Source organism: Rattus rattus, chromosome 6 (genome assembly GCF_011064425.1).
Source record: "Rattus rattus isolate New Zealand chromosome 6, Rrattus_CSIRO_v1, whole genome shotgun sequence".
Taxonomy (NCBI): Eukaryota; Metazoa; Chordata; class Mammalia; order Rodentia; family Muridae; genus Rattus; species Rattus rattus.
Window position 1 is genome coordinate 140,932,505 of NC_046159.1, and position 22,103 is coordinate 140,954,607.

At 44.8% G+C, this 22,103-nt stretch overlaps 1 protein-coding gene across 1 annotated transcript; it reads left to right on the plus strand.

Annotated features, from left to right (window-relative positions):
- The first annotated feature begins 4,318 nt into the window (after positions 1 to 4,318).
- On the plus strand, positions 4,319 to 22,098 carry Tmem243 (transmembrane protein 243). Its single transcript, XM_032907045.1, is given in 6 exon segments — positions 4,319 to 4,479; positions 4,816 to 4,994; positions 19,448 to 19,498; positions 20,543 to 20,564; positions 20,567 to 20,646; positions 21,542 to 22,098. Coding segments are annotated over 5 exon segments (354 nt in total). The 5' UTR covers positions 4,319 to 4,479; positions 4,816 to 4,916; the 3' UTR covers positions 21,665 to 22,098.
- The last annotated feature ends 5 nt before the right edge of the window (positions 22,099 to 22,103 follow it).

Below are 22,103 nucleotides of genomic sequence, written 5' to 3' on the forward strand. Positions count from 1 at the left end.
TTAGAGTCAGCATAATAGGACCAGAGTAAAAAGGCACCTTCAAAGTATTTGAGTTGTGTGTAATAACTAAAACAAAAAAATCCATGCTATTGCAGGTTATGCTCTAATAATGTGGTTCCCCTCCCCCATTGAGAGCTGTGAGCACCTGTTCCTGTGGTTTGCTTGCTACCTAACCACTCATATCTTCCCAGTCATTTGCCACCTAAGGCTTTCTGTCACAAGTCCTTGTAGCCCAGTAAAATCAAAACTCTAGAGGCTTGTAATTTATCGGTTAGACTTATAACAATAAATTCTCAACTCACAAAATGGCCACACGATGAACTCAGAACCAATTGACATTGATATAAGCTTCTCACCTAGACTGGACAAATTATCGTATATTATTATATCCCTTTCTATGCTATTTATAGCTATCTGTGACTATTTCAAGCCAGGTGGATCTGGTTGGTCTTCTTCCTCTGTCCTTCTGTCTGTCCTCTGTCCTCTCTCTCTGAAACTCTCAGCCCCGTCTTTCCTTTCTCATTGCCCGATCACAGACTCTTGTCTTATATTTCACCTGCCCTACCCCTGCATATGGACAGCAACCCACATATTTGGCATAATACTAATAGTTCTTTAGGTTTGTTAGCCCTGCATTAGGAGCTTGTAAGCTTAAGAAATGCAAAGCCTTAGTGTTTTGACGCCGCTGGCATTGCCAATGATACTCTGAAAAAAAAATGCAGGCCATTTTTGATTCATGGCTCTCAGTTTACATCTCTCTTATTGGGCACAGCAGGGCTTGGCTTTGTGGTCCTCTTTATGGAATATCTGTTACCTGTTCTTTTGAGAGGAATCACCAGAGCTTTCACAGATGTCAAAGCGGAGTCACATAAGTTCAAGCTCCAACATCCCCTCCAGAAGAAGTTGGTAGTCAGTGATGGGTAAGATTGCTTTGAAAAGCTTCTCAACCTAAGACAGACCACAGATACAAGATTATTCCAGTGTCAACGGCAGATGAGAGCTGTTTTGGATGCCAACCTAAGACAGGCACAACTTCCTGCTCCATGACTGATAAAGTGCACTTTATAGATAAAAAAAATGGGTAAGATTCTCTCAGAGGTGGATCAACCTAAAACAGGGCATGGATGCTAGGATTCATGCACCAATGACAGGTAAGGTCCACACTCCTAGACGGGATGCCAAAGAGAGGCACAGTCTTTCCGTGCCAATAGCTGAGACAGCTTTGGCTTGTACAGATAAAAAGAGGAGACGTGGGAAGCACAGCTGGAGTTAGCATTTGCTGACTTCTTGCTTGTGATTAATCATGAAGGAGTCTGCCGACATCTTTGGTTTTAGATAGAATGTGCTTTATATCCTGCCAAGGTCCTCTGCTTATGCATTTGCCCTTACACATACATCCTTAAGAGACTGTCCAAGCCTGAAGGAAATGGCCTCAGTCAAACAGATACTGTGTACCATAAACTGGCCATGTGAGCATTTGTGGTCACTGTTGAACGTCCTGGAATTGGCCATGCTTTCTGTTGCCTTTCAAAGACCCTGAGGAAATAAACTCACTGCTGGCATGGCATTGACCAGCAGCCCTCCCATATCTGTCTCTTGCATCATCTTCTTTCCACCTTTCCTATAGTCATCCTCACTCCCCCAGCCATGGATTTCCCACTGACTGGCTGGCTGGCTCCAGGAATGTATTCATGGCAAATACTTTAAAGTCACATATTTCTAATTATTACATTCAAGTGGCTTTGCCCGTCGAATGCTAGGGCTGAAAGCATGTAGCATTCACTATGCAGGACCTTCATGTTCAGCCTTTATACAGGAAGGGGTTCTAGCAAGGCTAGGCAACTCATCCAAGGCCACACAGCTTCTAGATGACGGCATTGGGCATGAGGTCAAATGCCATCAACTGTAAAGCTTGTGCCTGTACATTCTCCTTCCCCTCCATGTTGACCATGTATTTGGTTTGTCTTTTACTTCAGCTTCAAGACTGTGCCCTTGCTTATGGGCTGACATGGTACTGACCACAAGCCTACGAGACACAATCCAAGTGACCAGATCATCTCATCTATAATCTCCCAATTTTAATCTCAAAAGGTAAAGATGACAAATTTGGGGACATCGAAGGCTGTCTTAGTTAGGGTTTCTATTGCTGTTGATAGTCAACTTTAATTGGGGGCTGTCTTACAGTTCAGGTGTTTAGTAAATTATTGCCATGTTGGGAGCTATGGTGACATGCTGGTGGACATGGTATTGGAGAGATAGCTGGGAATTCTACATCTAGATTGGCAAAGCAGCAGGAAGAGAGTGACACTGGGTCTGGCTTAAGCATCTGCACCCTAAAAGCTACCCCCTAGTGACACACTTCCTCCAACAAGGCTCCAGTAGCTCCTAATAGTACCATTCCCTATGGGCCTATGGGGCCATTTTCATTCAAACTGCTACAAAGGCCATATTTTGAAAATTGCACTTCCCAAGGAAAGAGGCTCTTGGATCAGGAGTAGAAATTTTAATTCTGTGAAGAAATCTGGCTATGGACTTCAGTAACAACAAGAAAAATTTAGCTTCAAAATATGTTGTTTAGGAACTTGGAGAGATGATTGAGCAATTAAGGCGGCTCATTACTCTTGTAGAGGACCTGAGTTTGGTTCCCAGCACAAATGGTTGGGTGGCTTGTAACTCCATATCTAAGGAAATTCACACCCTTTCTGGTGTGCACAAACACATGCACACAGATACTAAAATGCTTTGAAATATGTCACTTATCTCCAACTGGCATTAGAGATGTTTGTGACCCACCATGTAGATGCTGGGAAGCAAACCTAGGTCCTCAGCAAAAACATATGTGTGTGTGTGTGTGTGTGTGTGTGTGTGTGTGTGTGTGTGTGTGTCTGTGTGTGGGTGTGTGTTTGTGTGTGTTCTAAATGCTTCCTCCCCACCCCAAGCACCATGGCAGCATAGGAAGTGAATGTAATTTCAAAATATGTATGTTGTCTATTTTAGTATATATTTAGTATAAAAAGTTGCCTATGGTATGTCCTCTTGATTCCCAAATAACTGTACTTTTAAAAAATATACTAGTATTCAGAGTCTTTATTTTTCCCAGAATTATAAATTTATAAATTATATATTTCCGAGAATGACTTTAGGGATTCTGATTGCCTGTACTTCAAGTTTGGTATTATAGCATCAAAGACTGTCTTTAGGGGTTGTTGGCCAAGGCCCATAATTACTGGGCTACTCTAGTGGATAGTTACTGAGCACACAGCAGATTCTCAAAGTATTGTTACTGTTCTTTATTTTATTATTTTATTTTATTTTATTGAGACAGGGTCTTGCTACCTAGTCTAGACCGATCTGGAACTGTTCCTGGCATTTAAAGGATTACAGCCTAGTGCCTTAAAAATATTTTGTTGAATGGAGCTGAATATAAGTGGGTGAATTAATTTGTAGGACCTTTTAATATGAACCTTTAAATAGAACCTTTTAATAGAAGTGGGTGCTGGATTATGTAGTATTGCTGTTGCTAAGGAGAAGCCGTGAGTAAACAGCTAATTTGTAAAACACGTTTAACGATTGGATGATAGGGATACGTATAATACGTGTACTCAACACTGGAAGTTCGTCGTGGTTATTATTCCCATCCCTTGTTCTAAACTGTTGCGTGGCACTGGAACCCGTGTCTAGATTCTAAGCGTTACGTGGCTGTGCCGCTTCACCTTAGGGTCTCCTGCACACTAACACTTTCAGAGCTCCTTTGAATCTAGGTACTAGGGTCAGCCTGATCCCGTGTAGCTGTTTGGATTTTAGTGTTTAGGAAGAACTTCAAATTTAGAGCGAAGGTATTTGTGCGGCTTGTCCACTTCCATTCAGCTCTCTAAGCCCCAAGACTTCAAAGAGGCCCAGGATGCGAAGCTCTGGCCTGTGTGTGTGGCAGCAAACGTGTTTAGTCAGCACCCTCACTGGACCAGTCAAGGAAATACCTAGCACCACTTCTACTTGTTTATGTAAACTAGGACCTCTAATTCTGTATGTAATACAGAATAAAACAAGCATATACAACTGCCTCCGGTAAAGTGTCCAAATCCAAATCCTGGAGTGGTCGAAGCAGGCTGATGGGTCTTAAGACGACAGATTCGAGGCTGTCTTCGGAACCCGGCTTGGGCTACCTGCATCGCGCAGCCGCTAATTGCCAAGAGGCGGAGAAACGGAGACCCGCGCTTGGGTAGGAGGACCCGCACCTCTGTAAATAAAGCTCTGCAGCCGAGGCGGCGCCTCTGCCCGTGGGATTGGCTGCCTGAGTAGTGACGCGGTCTGGGCGGGCCCGACCAGTTTGCGACAGTGGCCGCGGGTCCCGGACCGGAGAGCCTAGGGGACTCGCCGCACCGCGCCGGGGTCCCGCTGGCGTCTGGGGCCCACGGCTCGGGGTCGCGGCGGGTGCGGGCGCTGCCAGGATCCGCCGCGCGCGCGGCGCGGGACGCCGAGGTCTGGCTTGCGGGCGCCCCCGGGGCTGCGGGGAGCACGGGGACGGGACGCGGAGCCGAGCTAGGGTGGTGTGCTGGGGCGCTCGGCCCGCAACTTCACTCCGGTCGCCCCGCCGCGCGGGGGACTCACGTCAGGCAAACTTTCTCCCCGCCGAGCCCGGCAGAGATTGGGGGCGGCGGGCGCGGGCGGGGCGGCGGCCAAGCGCTGTTTGTTTCCTTTCACTTCCCGCGGCAGCGGCTGGAGAGGCGGACGGCGGGGCTGGGGCGGAGCGGCCCGGGGACCCCCGGGAGTGACAGTCGCCCCTTCGGGATTTCCCGTACCCCCCACTGCCCCCAGGGCCCGGGCCATGCGTGCGCCGTGAGGGGCGGGCGTCCGGACTTCGCGAGCTGATGCGGACTCGCTTTTGAGCGGCTGGGGACGAGCGAAGCAACCCCAAAATGGAGGACTTTGCTACCAGGACCTATGGGACCAGCGGCCTGGATAACAGACCTCTGTTCGGGGAGACGTCTGCCAAGGTGAGTGCGGGAGTGGGCCCCGGGCCAGAGTGCGAGAATCCGGCCTCCGCCATCCCACTGGCTCCTTGCAGCCGGTCTGGAGAGTGCTTGGAAAGAGCTGGTCCTGCAATCCCGCCTCCCTCCCTCTTGGGATGTTTGCCCTGCACCCGGCACCAAGAGCTGCTTGGAGTGGAGAAAAGTTCAGAAAGTTCTGGGCAGTTTGTGGGAAGCCCTTCACGTGAGTGCGGAAATCCCCGCGGTGGAAGGAGAGCCCTGCGAAGGTTGCACAAGCAGCGCACTTTGAGCTGCACACTTCAGGTGTGCGTTCAGAGCTTTAGTGGTTTCAGGAGTGCGCCCAGAGCCCAGGGTTGCTTCTGATGGTGGTTTAACTAGCGTTCTTAAGGGGATGAGGATGTGAAGCAATTCCATGAAGGTGGATGTTGGCCACCATCCCAGGTGATCAAACAAAGGGTCCCAGTTCTCAAATAGGCAGAGGCATTATATAAGTCCATTGAATGTATAACAGTTTTCAAGAAGCTTGATTAAATAGAGCCTCTGGCCTTTCTCTGTACTTAGCATTAACTTTCTGAAACTTGCTGTTTCCCCGATATGATACTTGTCTTGGGGACAATCAAGAAACTCTGTACTCAGCATACAACTTTATCGGAAGTCTAGGCAAGATTAACTTGCTGTTTCCCACCCTGCCCCTTCCGGACTTGTAAATGGCATTGGTGACCGTTGACCCCTGACCCCTGATAAAGAGCAGTAAACCTTTCAAAAGTTGCTGTTCTTAGTGTAGAGCTGGATTTCTTACCTCTGGGGAAGGCCTGTAACACACAGAGCTTCTGCACCTGGTAGTCACTGGCAAGCCCAAATTGGGAAGCTGCCAGCTTATTCTTATTCTTAAATTCCACATGGGTTTTGATTTATCTTGGGGTGCTTTCATAAGACGTTTCAAGATGGATGACTTCAGATAATCTCAGCTCACCGTGCTCCGGAGCTCAGGTTCAGTAACATTCCTTCTATTAATGCAGACACCACTGAGCATTCACGTGTATCCGTTGGGACCTGGGTATTAAAGCAATCAAGAATGGGAGATCTGTGTGCATAATGTGGGGATTCTGGTGTCACAGCGTGGAGGGCATGTGTTTTGGGTACAAAGATGAAACTGATGTGAGAAAAATGTGTCCACCTGTCCACAATGAGGTTCATTACCTCCTGCACGCAGCTCCCTGAGTACTACCGACTGGGAGTCTGAGTGGTTCAGACTTCTAACCTCACAGGCGCTGTAATCCAGCAGCCCTGGGCCTCCAGGTGGATTTGTTGATGAGGCAGACACTGAAGTCAGCTGGGTGAGGTATCTCACTATGTCAGTGTCAGCACTTGGGGGGCTGGGGCAGGAGAATCGATCACCCTCAGGTGCTCACGATGAACTGAGGTACACAGTTCAATCTTGACCCCCAAATCAAAACCAGAAACCTTAGAAGCAAAATAGCAACCCCTCCCCCAACAAATATGTAGATATTGAGAAATAATTGATGTTATTGGCCAGCCAAATGCCTACTGCTTAAAAGTTTCCTACCATCCCTCATCCATTTGAAACCCATCCAAGGACACCAGTGTCTAAATATATCTCTGTTCACGACACACCTGAGACCAAGCGTACACCAGTTATAAATGCCCTGCACTACTCAGGCAGCCTCAGAACATAGCACTGGTGTCAACGAGGTAAAAGTTAAGAATAGTAAATAATTAAAAGTTTGCTACAACTTGTCCTGTGAGGTGGACGGGACCATTGCCTGTAAAGTCCATGGAACGGAGAAAGGAAAGTGACCCATGCTTTGATGTGGGGCAAAACCTGTTTTCAATAAACTGAGATGCCTGATCTGGAGAATCATCTGTCTTTGTCTACAGCAAGTAGAGAACTTTATTTGTAAGCCTGAGTTGGGGACAGGAACAAGAATGGAGTCTAAATAGTGATAGGCCAGATTTCAGGACAGCCATTCCCTTAGATGGGAGGAGCCACTAGAGCTGGAGGATTCTTGGGAATTGTGGGCAGTCAATCTCTCAGTCAATCTCTCCTCTCTCTCCTCTGTGAGTGGCTCTGACTTACTCCTCTTCAGATGCCAGGAAACTAGACACAGTAGCCACCTAAGTGGAAACTTGGTAATGGCGAACTACTACTTAGCAGAGAAAATCCAGACAGGGGAAAGCCCACTCTCTTGGGACGAAGAGATCTCATTTGGTGATCTCATTTCCCTAGAACAACCAACATGGTATAGGCTCGAAGTGGTAAGTGTGATCTCTTAATTCTTAAGGCAAAGAACACTGACGCCCAGACAGAGGGGCGTCCCAGGGTTTGTGTTTCCTCAGCGCTAGGCAACAGGCTGGGCACTCAGCGTTCTTTGTTTGAGAGTCCTTTCTCAGACAGATGTTTTTATTTCTGTTGTACTGCTAAGGAAGCGAACTTCCACAGTATTACTTGTTCAGCCAGTTCTCTGCCAGTATTTTGCCAGCTTCCTTTTGGTAAAATAGGAATGTAGCCTGCATAGCATGCTCTCCCTTTGCACATTATAGACATTCGAATACTTGTTGCCTCTTCCCAGGAAGTAGGGGTAAAGGGCTGCCCCAGCTCAGGTAGTGAATTTTCACTCTTGGAATCTATACCCCCGAAGAAGAAACTTAAAACTTGGTGGAACTTGAGAGGCCCCCCCGGGTGGGCAGACCAGAAGGATCTCCGGCCTTCCATACTTGAATGACCACGGTGACTTCAATTACTGGAATTACAAATTGATTCAGTCTTCAGTTGGCAGGTTTAGGAATAGCTTCGGAGATTGAGCGACTAAAACAGTTCTTGTTCTGAGTGAGGGATGACAGAAGGAACAGTGGTCGTATTTTGTGAGAAACTATACCTCATGGATACCTTTGAGAATGTTACCAGTCTTGGTCAGAGTATCAGAATGTTATTTTCACTGTCCTAAACCATCTTTTCCCACCTAGGAGGAGGCAGTAAGATTGCCGTGAGTCTGAGGCCAGCCCTGGCTCCATGGTTCCAGGCCAATCTGAGATACAGTGTGAGACCCGGTTTCAAACAAAACGAAAACCCAAAAACATTCCTAAGTTCTTTCCCGTAGTGCATTTCTTTCAGGTGGAAACCAAGCATGGCAGAGAGCAAAATAATAAATGTCTGATGTTTTTCTATGGCCGTGCTGTAGCTCTTGTAGTCTCTAAAACAGGGCTACCCATATGTGGACCACAGGTGCAGGGGTTATATGCTCGCCTAGCAGGTTTAAGACTCCAGGTTTTATTCACAACACTCTCTACCCCCACCCCCACCCCAACCACCTACACAACCAACTAAAACACCACACAACAGACTTAAGCTCAGTGGTAGAGCACTTGCCTGACATGGGACAAGGTCCTATGTATTTGATCCCTAGTACCAACACCCCCCAACACACACACACACACACACCCACACACACACATATTCATATTCATATTCATATTCTCTCTCTCTGCAAAGAAATATTTGGGCTTTATATGTAATTTAGAATTTCTTTATAGACCTACTAAAATATTTAGACCGATAAACCCACTGTTTCAGGATATAACTAGTTCTGTTGTTTCAGGATATAACTAGTTTTATACTGTCTTGGATGTCAGCGTATGCTTTACGCTTGGAGTCCATTTCAGTTCGCTGGGCTGTATATCTCAGGTACCAAGCACAGTTGGCCGATATCATCATTTGGAAAGTGTGTTCCAAAACTAGTGACTTATGGTTATGGTGTTTTTTTTAAAACTCTGTGTGAGAGTTTCAGAAGCTCTATGTGCTGGCTTTCCACTCAGATGCTAGTTGATAAGGGTGGGTGAGTGGTGTTTTTGAACTGCTTTGGTGTAGTGTTTTATGCTCATTGCAGGAACATTCCAAGATGGGTCTATAGAGCGATTTAAGGTGGACCCAGGACTCTATTTTTTTTTTTTTTTTTTTTTTTTTTTCCTACACTCCCTTCCCTGCTGCTAAAACCTGTTTAGTCCTTGGTTTTAGAAAAACATCTTTCTCTGCAGTGGAAGGGCATCCAGTTGCCCAGGCTTGGGTGTCCTCATTTCTTGACTTAATAATTATTCCTTAGGTAAGTCAGTTTCAGTTGTCTAGGCTTTGTGGACCTGGGTGAGAAGAGGGACCATGATTCTTCCAGTGGGAGAGAGCAAAGAAGCGCTTCCCCACGGCTAATGCAGATGGGCAGAGGACAAACACTTCCCCTGGTGAGATGTGATGGAAACTGGTTTCCAGACCCATGTGTTCCCGTGATGGTGACTGCTCGCAAAGTCGTTGTAGTTGATCTAAGAAGAGCAGTGAACACCCTATTGGAACGTCATGGTGGAAGGTGAGGCTGGGGAGTTACTGCAGTGGACTCCAGAGCAGATGGGAAGGGGGAGAGAGGCTTTCTGCAGAGGTCAGTGGGCTCTGAGGCTTTTGACAGTGGTTCCGAGAGCAAGATGCTCTCCTCATGTCCTCCAGTAAAGGAGCGAGCAAAGAGAAGGGGCAAAACCTTGATTGCTTGCAGTGCCCTAGGCAAGTTGGTTGAACGGGGACTATTCAAATGCGAGATGAGAAATGTAAGATGCTCTTTATGTGGTTTTTAGCCCCTTTAAATTTAATTAATTTAGTTATTGTTTGCTGATTTAAGGACAAAGCTGTGGTTAAGGTCTCCGTGCCTTTGCTGCCTTCTCTTGCTTAGGCCCCCACAAGGCCGCCCTCCGAGCAGCCAAAGCTTCTAGTTTCTCTCGACAGCCTAGTTTCTGTGTTACCTAGTGAGCACAGCTCTTTCTCCCTCAGAGGAACTACCGTTGTCTTCTCTCATCTAGCCTGCCCAATCACATTCCCTTCTTGTGCCCAAGTTGCAGTTCTGGACAAACAGAGGCCCTGAACTCTTCCTTTCCACTCCTTAAGTTTTCTTCCTCCTATCTCAGGATCAGTGGACTTGGGACCCCTGTGGAAAGCTCTGTAGAAGACATCCAGAGAGAGTTGAGATGCACTAGTCATACCTTGCTCTGTGCCGCTCCGTCCAAGGTCACATTTCTCCTCTGACCTTCGGACCCCCCCCCTCCCCTGCCCCCTTCCCTCGATTCTAGGGATTGAACTCAGGACATCAGGCTTGTGTGGCAAGTGCTTTTCACTCACCCAACTATTTCCTTGACCTCGTAGCTAAGCGCCTCTTGATTTTTGTGGTCTTCCTGTAGTGCTCCCTCTCCCCGCAAACCTGAATCCTGTTCAGTCAGTCTTACTTTCTACTTTGGAACCTTACAGCCCCAGCTCTGTCCTTGCTTTCCTCCAACAAACCTGGCTGTCAAGGGGGCCTCCTGGCACTAGTGTGCGTACTGTGGGGAACATGGGTAGAGGCGGCTGCTTCTAGAGTATGTGTTCCCAAGGCTCTTGACCCTTCTTATGTAAGGCTTTTTAAATATATTAAGGTTTAGGGTAATGTGAGGGATTAACATCACCCCAACATGACCTGTATGCTTGGGAGATTCTACAACAACAGGCCGCTTCTGTTAGGAAATGTGGGTACACTGGCTGCCCAAACAGGAAGTGGTGTTTTAAACTCTCAGGCAGTTCAGTTACTGCTGTTTTCCTGTTGAGGTATATATAGCGGAGGCCAGTGTTAAATGAGTGTATAATACAGTATTGTGTGAGAAACAAACTGAGCCTATCCTCTTGGAAGCTCTGATTCATGTTTACCCTCCCTGGGAAGACTAAACCTTTGCTCAGGTATCCTTATTGACTACTTCCTATGAGCTGAATAGCTATTTTTCTCACGGTTGTGTATAGATATGGTAATAATATTTGATGAGCCCAGATTATTGACAGACTTGCGTGGAAATAAAATGAGTTAAAAATTGTTGGCTGCTTTAGAAGTTGGGGCTAAGCACAGAGGAGTCAGTTCAGCCCCCGCTAAGCTCGGAGGAGTGTGATCAGTCCTTCAAGACTTCCCATTGCACATGGCCACCATTGAGCATTAATTATCCTGTTGTGAGGACTTTTACTTCCTAATCTTTGCAGCAGCGTAGCAATCTGTATACAACTGGAAAAGTGCATCTTAAATGCCAAGTGACTTATCCAAACCTACTAGTCAGTATGTAGCTGAAGAGAAGGTTTGCGTGTCGGGTCCGTCATGCCCCTGCCTCAGCATTTTTGCAGTCTGCCATTCTAAAGCTTGAGTGCACGTCATCGTGTGCTTCTGTGGTTACCGACGATGGTTGTTTTTCTCCCCTTAAACATGTAGGACCGTGTTTGTGCTCTATTTTTACTTTAGCTTCCATAAATGGTGCTTCAGGGAACACAATCTATTTCAGGTACATTTTTATCTGTGAGGAGAATCTGGTAGGAATGAATATACAAAAATATTCATAACCTGAAGATGCTTCAAACCGTGAATGTGGCGAAATAACAGGAAATTAATAAATGTCTCAATTAAGTTGATCAAAAAGAAGAGGGAATTTTGTATTCAAATCCATGTGTGATAATGGAAAATGTGTTGTCAGTAGACCTGCATTTTTTTAATTAATTAATTAATTAATTAATTTTTGAGATAGGGTCTCTCTACATAACCCTGGCTTTTGTCAAACTTTGTAGACCAGGCTGGCGTCAAACTCACAGAAATCAGTCTACCTCTGCCTCCTGTGTACTGGGATTAAAGGAATGTGCCACCATGCCGGCCACCTGCAGCCTTGAGCTTTGTTTATGGTTCTGTTCAGAGTTCACTGTTCCCTTGGGAGGTCTCAGAACACTTGTACCGCTGGGCAGAGTTCACTGTTCACAGAGTCAGCCAGTGAGGCAAGAAGTCTCATTTTCCACTCATGTCCCCCTGGTTGTCTCTGGTGACCTTATAAGGGGAAGATCCCATTTAGGCAGAGACGTGCAGCCCCGAAGAAACCAACTCACTGACAGAGCGTGTGGTTTCTTACTTCTTCATTCAGTAAAAGGAAAACTCCTATGTTTCATTTCTTCTCAGGGTATTTTTTTGTCCCCTCTCATGGCTATCTTACCCAGCCATTTCTAGAGCTTGTATGACACAAAGTTTTCCTCTATGACTGGAAAGGAAGCAAAGTAATTTCTGAAAATCTATGTCTCTAACCTTACTTACACCATGAAAATCCTTAAGTTTAGGAAACAGGAAGCTAGGATGTGGCTCCAGCTGTCACTGCCTCACTTACAGAGAACAGTGAGGAGAAAGTCTGCCTAGTGGGCTTTGCACATTAGCAAGTTGGCTCTGCTTCCCTTCCTAGGAGTACCCAGTCCTCAGACGTTTGTGAGATAAGAAGCTAAGAACCGATAGATGTTATATTGTGCCCTGTCATAGTTGGAGTTCTCAAGAACATCGGGTCAGATTCTGAGTCCTGACCTAGAAGCATGCGTAGAAGGTTGACCGGGCATGGTGACAACAGATCTCAAGAGTTCAGTGCGAACCGGTGAGGTCCACAGCTACATCCCAGAAAATAGGCCAGGTCACATGTCTTTTCTCATGGCTCATATGTGCTGAAGGGATGATAGAATGTACTTTTTCTTCTGTTACCATTGCTTTTTCGGTTCTATCTGGCTTTTTGTTCTAAGTACATTGGTGCCCCTGGAACAAATTGCCAGTTGGCGTGTATATTGAAAACAGGAATTAATTTTCTCATTCTTTTAAGAGGTTGGGAAGTCCAAGACCAAGGAGTCAGCAGGATTAGTATCAGGTGGGGGCTGCTTTCAAGGTGGTGACTTGCTGCTGCCCCTGGGGGGGAGGGGGAGGGCAGAAATGCCATGTGGTCAGTATAGCAGAATGGATTGACAAAAGGCTTTGAGAGGTACTGAACCCAGGCACCCCTCAACCTTTGTGTATTAATCACTTCCCAAAGATGCTATCTTTCCCTTCCTCTCTCTATAAATATTTTTCCCAGACAGATTTTTTTTTTTAAATAGCCCTGGTTGCCCTAGAACTCACTCTGTTGTGAAAAGTACATCCTGTCATCCCAACAGCACATATGAGCCACGAGAAAAGACATGTGACCTAGCATGCCTTCAGAGGGACACCAGCCTCTGCCTTCTAAGTAGTGGGATTAAAGGCATGCTCCACTGTCTTGGTTAGGGGTTTTATTGCTCTGAAGAGACACCATGACCAAGGCAACTATTATAAGGCAAACCATTTACTTGGGAGTGGCTTACAGTTTCATAGGTTCAGTCCGTTATCATATTGATGGGAAACATGGCATCATGTACCAGACATGGTGCTGAAGGAGTGGAGAGTTTTACATCTTGATCCATAGGTAGTAAGGAGGAGACTGTAATTCCATGCTGGGCAGAGCTTGAGCATAGGAGACCTCACAATCCCGCCCCACAGTGACACACTTCCTCCATCAAGGCCACGCCTCCTTCAACAAGGCCACACCCCATAGTAGTGCCACTCCCCATGGGCCAAGCATTCAAACCACCACAGCCACCATGCCTGGCTTCAAAGAGGACACCTCTTAAAGCCAGCCCTGCAGATTATTTACATATTAAATTTGGAGAGGATGTCACTACATAAGGTGACAGCTCATTTCTGTTTCAGTTTTGGCCAGTGCTGCATAGATTTGTTTGCAACAGCCCTCTTCTGGATTCCTGTATATTTCCTTGCTTTTCTTTAAAAAGGGCTTCTCAACTTCCACACTGCAGTGATTCCTCATTGCCCTCCCCCATCCCATCTGCGCCCTGGTCACTGTTCATCTACTCTGTTATATTCTCAGTCACTATAGAAAGAACAGAAAGTGAAAGCATAAAATCTAAGTAGAAAGGGGCTCTTCTGATGTTGGAGGGACTTGAGATTCTATGGCCGGTGGTATGTCTCCTTGAGAGCCAGTGACCAGTGGTGCAAACGGGGATGACGGATTGAGGAAGGCATGGGTACAGGAGGGACAGCAATGCAGGCCACTTTGAGATCCTCTTTAGGATGGAATGGAAACTGGGCATTCCTTTCTTGCTCAACATTTTTTTTGTAGGGATGACTACTGATATAATGGGTTCAAGAAAGGACTGAGAACCCAAGCAGAGAGAGTGTTCCCAGCCACTTTCTGGAGAGGTCTGAAGCAGTCTACTCAAGAGACCAGTGAAACACAGCGAGGGACTAGCTGAGTATAGAAAACCTCGTTTCTTCCTTTAATACCATCTTGATAATTCTCGGTATTGTTGGCGGAGGAATATGGTAAGACAGTGAGGTCACTGTGAACACTGGCAGCTCTCAGAGGCTCATGGCTTGATAGGAAAAGGCCCTCTCCTGGGAGGACAAGGGCATAGGCTTACTATTGGGCTGGGCTTCTATTATACGAAGTGGCTCAAAGTCTGAGAATAAAACAAGCTTTGGCTTCACCATCCCCAACATTTGACACATAGAGGACGAGATGAGTAGTTTTAAGGTATTTAGACTTATCCAGAGCTGGGCCTAGTGCCAGTCCTCAGTGGCTGTTGGAGGATTTTCAACCATGTGGCTCAGGGCCAGGTTTCCCAAGAGGCTTCCTCCAGGGAGTCTTCGTTGCATTTCTGGAATTGCTAACCCCTGACGTATTCTGCAAAGGAGGTTCTTAAGTCATAGGTTTGGTGTAGCAGATTGGTTATGCTTGGCTTGATGAATGTGGTCCAGTTTTGGGGACAGGAGGAGAGAAGGTAAAAGAGTAGGACAAGAAGGATTTGGCATAGCACATAGTTGAGATGAGGAAGTGAAGTTGGTATGACTGAGAGGTGTCTTAAGCTGGCTTGGAAAACAAAATGTCCAGCCCGGTGAAGTCCTGACTTGTTCAGTCTAGGACTAGTACACAGGAGCGTGAGCTGTTTGCGGGAGGTTTGGAATTGCCACGTATCTCTTGTTTTCAAGAGATGCCTGAAGTGTGGTTCCAGGAAGCACTTGAGAGGATGTTGGGCAGGACCATGTGTGTCCTAGGTGGCGCTGTTCTGCTACATGCCCATCCCATAAGCACGCAGGCCATTGTTGACTGTATACAGGCCAGGTCCCAGGACAGAGATGGGCTCCCTCTACTGGCAAGAGGCTTTAAGGAAAATGCCATTGGACACTTTTGGTTTACTTCCCTAGATACCAACAGTGTGCAATCCTGAAGGAGGCCACCTATCCCCACTACTAAGTGCCAGCCTTACACAGGTAGTGTGTCTCACTTTGACTTAGTAAGTGTAAAATGAGTGATCTTTGGGGGTCTTGAAGTGGGAATCTCTCTCCTGAGGGATGATATCCAGAAAGGGTTTGAAGTTAAAGAGATGTTTGAGTTCAGCTACGGATGAGGGATAGTCAAATTGGGAGCAGTTTCTCAACCATTTCACCTCCGAATTTCACCGTTTTGTGAGTGCACCTATCCTATATTTAGCTTATTTTAAGGACCAGTATGAGAACTGGTTGAGTATGAAAAACTGCATTTTATATGCAATATCACATAACAAATTCCACCTAGAGCCACAAGTTTGCCTCATTTGCTGATCCAGATTACGTACTTTGATGGGTGAGAACTGCCACGTCTTGGAAGTGTCCCGTCTTCAAGAGACACTTGGAATCATATACAATAAAATGTCCTTTCCTCTTAGCTAAGTACTAACCATGCACTGTGGCTGTCCCTTCCCTCTTGAGGTGCAACAGTAAACTTTGCAGAACTTCACAGATGTGTTTGTACAGTAGATGTCATTAACCCCAGCAACTCCTCCTCCCCAACTTGAGAGGTTCTACCGTGGTATGTAAAGCAGCACTCGGTGGCTTATCTTGACAGCCTCGTTCTTGTGTAGAAGTGTCACTGAACACAAGTGCCGTAACAGATCTGACAGCTGAGTTGGTTCCACCGAAGAGCATGGTACTGTGTAGTGTCAGTACTGTGAAAAGGATGTTTAGATCACAGGCAGGATGGAGCTCGACATGATTTGATTATGCTGCTCAGAATAATGTATAGTTTGAAGCATACACTTGTTTATTTTGGGAAGTTTCCCTTTTGGATTTCTGACGCACCGGTAACTTGAAGCCATAGAAAGCAAAGCCTCATTGAGGAGGAGACATGAAGTCAGAAATCACTTCACAGGCAGTGTCACCCATGAATGTGCTTACCTCTTCCTGCCTCGTAAGTGTTCTTGAAACTCCTTTAGAGTTTTGCCTTCATCTTTATTGTTACATGGCCTTTTATGTTTCCCACAAAAGCTGTTTGGGGAGTAGGGACAAGTTGCTATGGAAACAGAAGGTTGACCATGACGCTTGGGAGCATTCTAAACTCTAGAGCAACGGCATTTCCCAAGAGCGGATGATGGCTGCTGACTCTTGGATGTTACTGTCAGTATCCTGTAAAAGCCTTTGCTACCTGAGTTTGAGTCGATGGCCTGTACCTTCGAACAATGTGCTGGACAATGACTGGCCAGGCAAGTTGGGGACTTTTTAAGTTACCAGGTGACTAGTCCTATCTGACCCCAAGTGTATCTGAAGCACATTCAGAATTAGAAACTGTTGAAACTATCGATATTCAGTGCATTTTAGTCTATCAAACGAGATGAGGCTAAATGATGATCCACTTGGGTCACACAGGGGCAGAAAAATCTAAGAACTAGGATAAAAATAAAACTTGGGGGCATGGAATAGGTAGTTTCTGGGAAAAATAACACTAGCTGCAGACAGAAAAACTTGAGTTTCAGTGTATCTTATTAATTCAGTGTTTGTTTCCATGTACTATATATCTCCCATATGAAGCACATTCTTCCCTTAAATGCCCTTTGACACCTTAACTAGTGATGAAGTCATCTGTTCTGTGATTTGGAGATTGGCTAGAAGAGCCTGTTGAACCCGGGAATATAATCGTTGTCCCAGACAAAGGATTTCTACCCTAAGCTTTGAACTATCAAAGTGGTTTGCTCAAGACTTATACCAGATCTTGTTAAAAATGTTATCTGACACAGCAGATGAGAGAGAGAGAGAGAGAGAGAGAGAGAGAGAGAGAGAGAGAGAGACAGACAGACAGACAGACAGACACAGACACAGACACTTGATTTTGCATTTAAACAGGCTCTTAGGTAAGGCTAATGCAACTGATCCATATACCATATTGGAGTAAGCAGATCTGGGTACAGCATTAGAAGTGAGAAATTTCTAATGAACTCTGTAGTTCTTCTAACCTGGGTTTATGGCACTCAGTAGCAGGAGGCCTGAGGGCAAGGCTCTGGATGGGAGGAAGTAAACACTGTTAAGCCTTTGTGCCACATTCTAAACAGCTGACCTCAGAAACAACCAAGAGAAAGGCTGCATTTTAGCAAAGTAACTGTTGATTGAGGAAATTCTGTCAAGTGTCTAGAAGCCAGGCAGGGGGATTGTTTGCATTACATGATGACAGCAGTTATGCTATCATAATAGGCTAACAGGACATGCTAATAGGCTTTGTGAGGTGCCATCTGTCAACTGACAGCAGTAGTGGCTTTTAGGATATGTTGTTTAGCAAGGAATGTGAAGTTTTTTTATGGGGTAAGTAGGCCTGTCCATCTTGTTTAATTTAGAATTGTAGCCTTAGGCACTTTGATTTTCCTGAGCCTCTTCATGTGCAGATCATACTGCAATTTTATATATATATATATATATATATATATATGTTCGTACATTGGAGGTCAGAGGTCAGTGTTTGGTGATTTCCCTTATCGCTTTCCACCTCTATTTTGAGATAAGGTCTCTTAGTTTAGCCACTCTGGCACTGAGCTCTACAGCCCCACTTGTCTCTACATCTCCTCTAACTCCAGGAGAGGACTTAGAGATGCACGCTGCCATGTCTAGCTTTCACAGAACACAACACAACTGTGTGTGCGTGTGTATAGTGTGCGCCCAGAGGCCAGAAGAGGGTGTCACATCCCCTGGAGCTAGGGTTACAAGTGTGAATTGCTTGAGAACGTGCTGGAAATCAAACTTGGGCCCAACTCTCCAGGCCTCACGTCCAGCTTTTTAGGTGAGTGCTGGTTATTGACCCAAACTCAGGCCGCCTGGCTCGTGTGGAAGGAAGGCACGTCACTAAGCAGGCCATAACCCCAGTGCCCTCGTAGAAGAGATGTCTGGTCATTTGGCTCTCCATCTGTTTTGTTGATTTTTTTTCTCCTCTCTCTTTACTCTTGATTTTTGTGAACAGGCTGCTGTGACATTTGGAAACAGCCATTTACCTTGGTTCTTTTATATACCTGTTAGTGACAGAGCTGTTAGGATATGAAGACCCATACTACATTTCTGCAAATCTCTTGAGAGAAGATACTCTCAGAATAGCCAGTTGAAAGTTGCAGACGTGTACAGGTTTTATCCTTATGCACTCTGATGAACACATACGCATTAGTCCTGCCTGGAAGTTAAGTGGCTAACAAGTTGCTCCCAGGTCTCTTTACTAAGAAATGGTCTAATTTTTGGTGGGTCGTGTTGTTAAGATCTGTTGAGTTCTTAGTGAAGTTAGGGTATGTCCTTGCATAGATCAGGCACACCCCAAACCTACTACACACCCACCTTTGCCTGCCACTTTGTTTTTCAAAAGTGGAGAACTTGAAAGAGGAAAGTGCTGTGGAGTCTGCCTAGCATCGTGTGCAAGGCCTTGGCTGGAAGACCAGTAGCCCCCGCGCCATAAATATGAATTCATTCCAGCTTTGGCTTCGCACAAATAAGTTGTTCTGGTTGGCCCTGAAGTACTGTTTCCTAATCAAGTCTTAAATCCCAACCTTGTTGTGTAATTCCCCCCACCCCCCCTCCTCAGGATAGGGGTGCTGAGCATTCAAGACTCGGGTCCTGTACACTCCAGGCAAGTGACAACTCTAGTCCTCTGTTCTATAACCTTATAAAGGACCTGCCAACCTTACTACTTTGTAACATAGTTAAGCTTGGTTTTCAGGATTTGTTCTAATTTTTGTCAGGTACTTTAAAACACACTGGGCTCACTTTATCTTAGCCTGTAATATTTAGGTTATCCCCACTTCAGATATTTTATAGAATTGGCTGGAATAGGGATGAAAACCATAAGAAAACTCTTGGGTCAAATAACTCCTTGTTTACATCACTCAAGTCTTACTAAGTTGGAGAAAAAAACAACACTGGAGCCTTTGTCTCCCTCCAGCATGGTGCCCTGGGCCTTTCTAACAGCGTCAAGTAGTTTCAGGTAGCCAGGGCACGCAGCTTCGTATGCCACTCACATACATTCCTGTTTCTCAGTCTGGTGCCAAGGCTATGCCTGGCACCGTGGGCATCATCCCCCATCACTCCTCAGTTAGGAATAGTCAGTCACCCCAAAGGGCACACACACTCCTCAGTGTCCCTCATTTCCAGAACCATTCCCATTACCACAGCCTTTTTATTTGGAAGACCTCAAAGGGCCGACGTGGCCTTGGTCTTTTCATCCTGTGCTATCCCAGCTTCCACTCTGGCAGCAGCTGAATGCAAGTCACCTGGCTTACAAACTCTTGTCTCTTTCAGGACCGAATCATCAATTTAGTAGTTGGCGGCTTAACCACCTTGTTGATCCTAGTAAGTATCTTTGTTTTTGTTTTGCCACGTTTGTCCTGCTGGCCAGCATTGAGAACTTTTAGTATCAATTCTTCCCAAACAAAGACTTTTAATGAGGGTACAAACATGTAGAACATGACAGTCACAGCAAAGACAGTCAGCAGTTTGCCACTGTTACCTGCTTAGTAAATCTGGAAAAGTGATAGTGCCAGTAACCAACTCCTCTGTCAGTGACCACCACCTCTCCCACTTAATGCCTTAAATGTTCTCTGGCCAAGTTTTAAAAGACTTAGCTAGTACACAGTAAATTTTTAAATTCTGTGAAGCACATTAGAATTACATGTGATACACATTTTATATAGGTCTATCAGACTAAAACTAGTTTCTAAAGTCTGATAAATAGGGATTAAGTTTGTCAAAAAGAACAAACCTTAGTTTGCCCATTGCTTTTTAATACAAGGTAGAAACAAAATGCGGAACAGAAACCTACTATACTCTTGCTTCGGATTTATCATAAAACTATGACAAACCAGCTTTGTGCATATTCAGTTATTTTTTTCCCTTTTACTTTTGTCATTTTAATTTTCCACAGTATCCTGGCAATACTGAAAACAAATAGGCATTAACAGTTTATGCATGCGTGTGTACCACACCACTTTTGGGGACGATGTTTATAAAATGGAGTGCTCCATCCGTGAGTTTCATGTCAGCCTTGTGTTGGGACCACCCTAATCTCTTTACTGTTCCAGTTTAGTTTATATTCTGCTGAAATGAGCACTATTCACTTACTAGGAATATTTATAATACCAGGATAATCAGATTAATCTTGGGAATGGGATTCACTGTTGATGTTGGCTTTTCGTTCGTTTTGAGACTTGTTTTGCCCTCTTTCATATTACCAGGAAAGTTAGAAAAAAGTGTTAACTGACTTAAACATGATTTTATAATGTAAAATGTATCACCTTGCCTCACCTCGGTCTAACCACACCTTGGAATTCTGCTCAAGGCCTTTTTTTTTTTTTTTTTTTTTAATTTTTTTTTTTTAACATATTTCTCTCCATACAGGTAACACTGGTCAGTGCTTTTCTGTTCCTCAACTACCTCCCAAACCACTGAATATTTTTTTTGCTGTCTGCATCTCTTTGAGTAGTATTACTGCCTGCATACTTGTGAGTACTATATAGAATTTAAGTGTCTGTAAGCGCGTACGTGGCAATGCTTAGACAGATTGCTAGCCCCTGGGTCTAGAATAGGGCACCTCTCCTTTAACTCCCCCCAGATTTGCTCCTGATAATTACACACGATCCACTTTGATTTGTGATCCTCCCAGCATATAGGTAATCACATTACATTTGTCAGGAAACAGAGACCCCTTTGTGTACCAAAAACAAGCCCCACCCCAGAGGATGGTGGTTGTTTCTTCTGTTATTTAGGTTAATTGTTGGGCTTGAAACTTTATGAAACAGGAAAACCTGGGCATGGGGTTGCAGCTCAGTGGGAGAGATGATCTAACATGCAGGGGTTTGACCTCTAACATCATTTTCTAACACCATTTTTCAAAACAAAAGGTTTTTGTTTGTTTTAAAAATCCTTAAATTGTTTCAAACCTACATAGGTTGTGAACACTTGAGTAGAGCTAGTCTAAGGTTGAATTTTGAAGTTTTCTTGTCTCCTATGTTCTACAGCCCTGAGTGACCAAGGTTGAGGTATTTAAATTATGTATTTACTTATGGAGGCCCTCTTACATATCCAATTTGAGTCAGTTACATAAATCTTTGCATCTGCCCTCCTGGTGGTTCAAATATACTAAAAGTGTATCCAGACACATGTTCTCATCTAGCCGGATTAGTGACTACTCTGAGGTTAGAACCCAACAGAAACAGGAATACACATGACGTTGGACCATGGAAACACTTGTTAGTTAGCACTACTTGAATCATAATTAAACTGAAAACTATGTCAGGACAATTAAGTTTTAACGATATCCGTATAAAGAAGCATTAGTTGTATTTAACACTGTAATAGTTGGTCATTACCTAAATCTTTACTTGATTCTTCTTTTAGATCTACTGGTATCGACAAGGAGACTTAGAACCGAAATTTAGGAATCTCATTTACTATATCTTGTTTTCTATTATCATGCTATGTATATGTGCGAACCTGTACTTCCACGATGTGGGAAGGTGAGGCTGCAGAGATGGACTTACCAGGACTCTTGGAAATCTATGTGAATGTAACTGCTGCAAACCAGTGTACGAAGAATCCTCCACACACGTCTGCCATGATTTTCATGTTAACTGTAAATCTGAATCCCCTCTTGCAAGGGAGCTGTACCATACATCTCTGCTTTCCTTTAAAAAGCTGAAACATTCCAGCCCTTAAATAGCAAAGGATTTTCCGTTTTGAAATTTTTTTTTAACAATTTAATTGCATGGCTCAAAATCTTGCATTTTAAGACAAATACTCTTTTATTTCTGTTAAACTGAATATACAATTATTGTTCCCTAGGCAACCAACTTTTCCTTATTACTACAGTTTCACATTAATAAAACAGATGGTGAAAAGACAACTTTGATTGTGAAGATCTAATTACAGTAATAAATAAAATAATTTATACAAGTTTCCT